The sequence below is a fragment of the Sinocyclocheilus rhinocerous genome, unplaced genomic scaffold (genome assembly GCF_001515625.1).
Source record: "Sinocyclocheilus rhinocerous isolate Xijiao unplaced genomic scaffold, SAMN03320098_v1.1 scaffold3084, whole genome shotgun sequence".
Lineage (NCBI taxonomy): Eukaryota > Metazoa > Chordata > Actinopteri > Cypriniformes > Cyprinidae > Sinocyclocheilus > Sinocyclocheilus rhinocerous.
This window is the reverse complement of record NW_015625126.1, coordinates 25,907-30,751: the sequence shown is the minus strand read 5'-3', so window position 1 is coordinate 30,751 and position 4,845 is coordinate 25,907. Positions and strand designations below refer to the sequence as shown.

The following is a 4,845-nucleotide window of genomic DNA, read 5'->3' as shown; positions in this document are numbered from 1 at the left end:
CTAGGCGACTTCGACTCTACTGTCATCACATAAAAGTCGACTTTAAAAAATCAGAAGTCGTTCAACCCCTAATACACACACACACACACTCACTCACTCACTCACTCACTCACTCACTCATACACACACACATACACACACACACACTCACTCACTCACTCACAGACACACTCACTCACTCACACACACCTGCGCTTCTGTTCATTCAGTCATAATTATATCTCTTCAAGATGGCCACCTTCTTCAGCAACAGCCTGGATTTCTTGGCGTCGTGTCCCGGCTACAGTCCACGAGGAGGCTTCATAAACCCGCTGCAGGCCGACAGCGTGATGGAGAACAAGAGACGTGCTGCCACCTACATGAGCACCATCAGAAAGGTCTTCACCACTCACTCACACACGTCTGAACGTCTGAGCTCTGCAGTCCTGTGGGACAGACTGTGAATTAGGAGACTCCCACAAACAGGGATGAGATTTTTCCAGATTTATCCAGATTTTCGTAGTTTCTGACCTGAAAAGTATGATTCATGTCATTGGGGGAGAGAGAGATCAGAGCGGGACTCTAAACCCATGCAGTTCAGACTTCAAGTCCTACTCTGTGCAGTCCAGTCCTTCAGACGCAGTAAATTGAGTCGTTGTATTGTTCACTTGACTGAGCGTTGTTGTGTGTTCAGGTGCGCTCCGAGTCTGTGCCGTACAGAGAAGCTTTAGCAAACAGACACGTCCTGACGAGCTCTACAGAGAGCAGAGAGGGACTCATGCAGCAGGTACGTGTGTGTGTGTGTGTGTGTGAGTGAGTGTGTGTATGTGCTGACGGTGTCGGTGTGTGTGAGTGTGCGTGTGAGAGTGTGAGAGTGCGCGTGTGCGAGTGCGCGTGTGCGGGAGTGCGTGCGCGGGAGTGCGAGTGTGCGTGAGTGTGTGTGTGTGTGTGTGAGCGTGTGTGTACGTGCGAGAGTGCGTGTGCGTGCGAGAGTGCGTGTGTGTGTGAGCGTGCGAGAGTGCGTGTGTGTGTGTGAGTGAGTGTGTGTGTGTGTGTGCTGATGGTGTGTGCTCGTCAGGTGGCTCAGAGTCAGGAGAAGATCTCTCGTCTGGAGCAGGAGAAGGAGCACTGGCTGCTGGAGGCTCAGCTGGGGCAGGTGCGTCTGCAGAAGGAGACTCAGCGCATCGCTCAGCTGGAGGCTCAGATCACCGACGGAGGTCCAGCAGAGACACACAGCGCCGCAGACGGCCCTGATCCCGAGTGTGCTGACGCTCCAGAGCCCCTTCAGGACAGCAGCGTGGTGAGTGACACACACACACATTCATGTGTGGATCAGAGGGTCAGTGAATGCTCTCAAACACTCCTGTGTGTCCTGATGGTTTGGTATTTTAAAGAGGTGCGTGGCCTGGTAGCGTCAGTTGACAGTTTACAATGAATTATTCAGTCGTTTATAGTTTAAACTGGAATCTACTCAATACAGTTAATCAGAACTTTTATATAATCCCCATAAAATCCTGTTCTTTCTTCATTCAGTACCATTGACCATTAATGAACAAAAGCAAGCAAAACTAAATATATTCACATATTCATTCAGGCATTTATACAAGTTCATATGCACTAAACACCAATACACCGATTTCAGCATTACAATAAATCCAAGCACAATACAAGTTCATAGACCCATATTCAGATCAGAAGAAACGATTTTGAAAATGACTGATGTGCTTTTTCATTATTGTGGATTGTGTGCATTTCCATTCAAACCTCTAAATCCAAACCGAACAAATCATGTACAAAAACCATGAAGTAACAAGTTGACGATACCTCAAATAAACAAAGGCAGAGATTCACGACAGGTCATGATCAGATCACGGCATCAGCGGGAGAATCATACACAGTCCTCTGCAGGAGCGACGCTTAGCACAGCAGACGGCGTGTTGTTCAAAGGGTGAACACCTTTCTAGTGGAGTTTGTGCTCTGAGGAGTGTCACAATCACAGACATGAGCTCCTGAATCAGGAGAATCCAGAAAACTCATTTTCATTTTAAATCATTCATATTTCCTGTGTGTGTCATAGAGTTCACGTGTACTACTACTTTGTGGCAGGTGTTTTTTTACTGTAGATTATAACTTCATGTAACCTGAACTTTGTTTAAAACTGGGGTATGCAGTACGGGTTATATAATCTGTTATCAGATATTACTGTCTGTAATGTGTTCTGATGTGTCTGTATTGTCAGATCGGGATGCTGACCATCACTCCCTGCAGCGAGAGCGTATGTATTCATGTTCATTAACTGTATCTGCACACTCCGTGATACTGTATGAATATGAATCATGAGGTGTTTGTGTGCCGTAGGCTGCAGATCAGGAGTCTCGTGAACATCTGATCAAGCATCATTACATGAGCCGCGTGTCAGAGCTCACCTCTCAGCTGCAGATGTGTGACAGTAAAGCCGTCCACTTCCACGCTGAGGTCAGTCATCACAGCACACTTCAGCCGGCAGACCTCAGGAGCCATTAAAACTGAGATCCTCTGGATATGTGAGATCGTCTGCATTCAGATCTAGATGTGTTGTGTTTATATTGTGATCATATGTCAGTGCTGCAGAGACTCGAGGAAATGACTGAGCGATCAAAGACAATTAACCGAACCCTACATGAGAATAATCAATACTCAGAAATGATCAATAAACATACAGTAGTAGTTTTAAGTGGAAAATAGCCATTGTCACAGAGTCTGATGTGGGTTATCAGTAGGGCTGCGGCCATATGGCCAAACATTATGATCATTTTTTTCCATATTTATTATGATATTCATTTACCATTGATGGGGAAGGAAAAGCTTTCCACAAGTTTGTTAAGACCTTGAGAATGAATGTAAACTGTTCACCGAGTTAGATACCTTTTGATTTAAGGCCCAAAGAAATCTGTTTTCTATTTTATTTTTTCCTGGATTCTGTTTTATAATTAAATACAAATGTATCATAAAAAATGGTTAACAACTTTAGCAGTTTCATTGATCTTTTAAAATGTAATCACTTAATTTACTACAAAACTTTGCATTTTTAGTTGTGGTCACATAAGATGCAGCACAGCAGAAGTGTATACATTTCAACATGGATGAAAAAATATCTTGGTTGTATGATATTCCTTTACAATATTAATATTGTTGTTATTACTTTGAGAAGTACATTTTAGAATAGGATAGTAATATATTTCTGTCATAATTCCTTCAGCTTTTATTTGAATAGGTTGTCGTGAAGATCTTTCAGTTTCAGTCTGTATCTGCCGGTAGTTTTTCTCAAAGTAAACTGTGAAGCTGCTGAAGTGAGTCTCAGAGCAGCTCTGGAGATGAAGTGTGTTCCTGTGTTCACGTTCTCATATATTGAGACGCAGACGCTTCAGCACATGCTGCTTTATTTGAGGGGAACAGAAGCGATCACCGTGTCTGCTCTTCCAGTGTCGAGCTGTGGCCAAACGCCTGGCGATGGCAGAGACGTCCCGCGAGACGCTGACGGAGGAGCTGAAGCTGGCTCATCAGAACACCACGCGCTTGCAGGTACGGCTAGAGCAGCGCTCTCCTGACTCCGTGTGTGGTGTTGTGTTTGGCTGACACGCTCTGCTGTGCTTCAGGACGAGCTCAGCACCACCAAGAGGAGCTATGAAGACCAGCTGAGCATGATGAGCGATCACCTGTGCAGCATGAACGACACGCTCAGCAAGCAGCGCGACCAGATCGACTCGCTCAAGCTCGCCTCCAAGGTCAGACCTCAACATCAGCACAGCGCTTCAGTCCTTAGCATCCACATGCAGTGTCCCGGGATCATTTTAGCTCTCAAATATGACTTCGATTTCTTCATTTTAAAACTCTTTCTTCATTGATATCTTACGAGGGATAGCTGCAATGTGTGACAGTTGAATGGAAACGAATGCAGATGTTACAGGACATAAACTCTTTTAGCTAAACATTTTTAGCTGTTCAGCTGCTGTGTGAATTAGCTGTATAGTATATCTATCACTTTATGTGAATATACAGTATGTATTAGGGCTGTGCGATATTGAAGAAAAATGCGATATGCTATACGATATTGCTTAAAGTGTGTAAAATCTATTTACATTTATATTTTAAAATATTTAAAAATGAAAATTATATAACCAATTTGTTTCACATTCTTTCTTGGAAAAGAAAGAATCACTACAACTTCTGAAAGTGACCAGCAGTGTTTTAGCAGTACATAAAAAGTAATGTCACAAATCAGAAAATGTCATTTTAACATCAATGTGAACATACAAACAAAAAAATGAATGACACTAATTTCATATCATTGTGACTTTGCTTTCCATACACCTTAAGTACTTCTTCATATACCACAGCAAAAACTATAGTCTGAGAAAGTTCAAACATGATTAAAGGCAAGTGAACAGTCAGTAAAAAAAAAGAAAGAAAAAGGGGGAAAAAAAGAACAAATACACAATTTACAAGCATAGATAAAATAAACAGTAGTATTCAGATACAGAAATTTAATAATTAAGTGTAAAATAACACTGCATAGTGTTCACTGTATGAATTAAATTTAGATTAATCTTTGTTATAGCGGTTTTGTTGTTTGATTAACATTAGTGACATATTCAGCAGCACGTATTTATAGGCTGCTGTCCCTTTAAATCCGACTGCACGGATCCAGTATAATGATACACATCCGATTTCTTTCTCAGCTGTTTACATTCATTTAAAACATAACCGACTGCGTTTACGAGAATGATCGTTGAGACGGGTACTATTGACATAATTCTGTGCGTATGTGTCTGTTCAAACATGAGGAGATGCAAAAGAGCAACTCGGTGTTCGCGCGCCGTCTGAAAC

The 4,845-nt window shown here is 42.6% G+C and overlaps 1 protein-coding gene across 1 annotated transcript in view; it reads left to right on the top strand.

Moving 5' to 3' along the window:
* LOC107749695 (protein phosphatase 1 regulatory subunit 21-like) overlaps positions 1–4,845 on the top strand; it is a 14,876-nt gene that overhangs the window by 4,037 nt on the left and 5,994 nt on the right. The window contains exons 7-13 of the mRNA XM_016564843.1: positions 231–377; positions 674–766; positions 1,058–1,279; positions 2,219–2,254; positions 2,338–2,454; positions 3,442–3,540; positions 3,615–3,743. Of these exons, the coding sequence (XP_016420329.1) occupies positions 231–377; positions 674–766; positions 1,058–1,279; positions 2,219–2,254; positions 2,338–2,454; positions 3,442–3,540; positions 3,615–3,743 (843 nt within the window). The remainder of the gene's footprint in view (positions 1–230; positions 378–673; positions 767–1,057; positions 1,280–2,218; positions 2,255–2,337; positions 2,455–3,441; positions 3,541–3,614; positions 3,744–4,845) is intronic.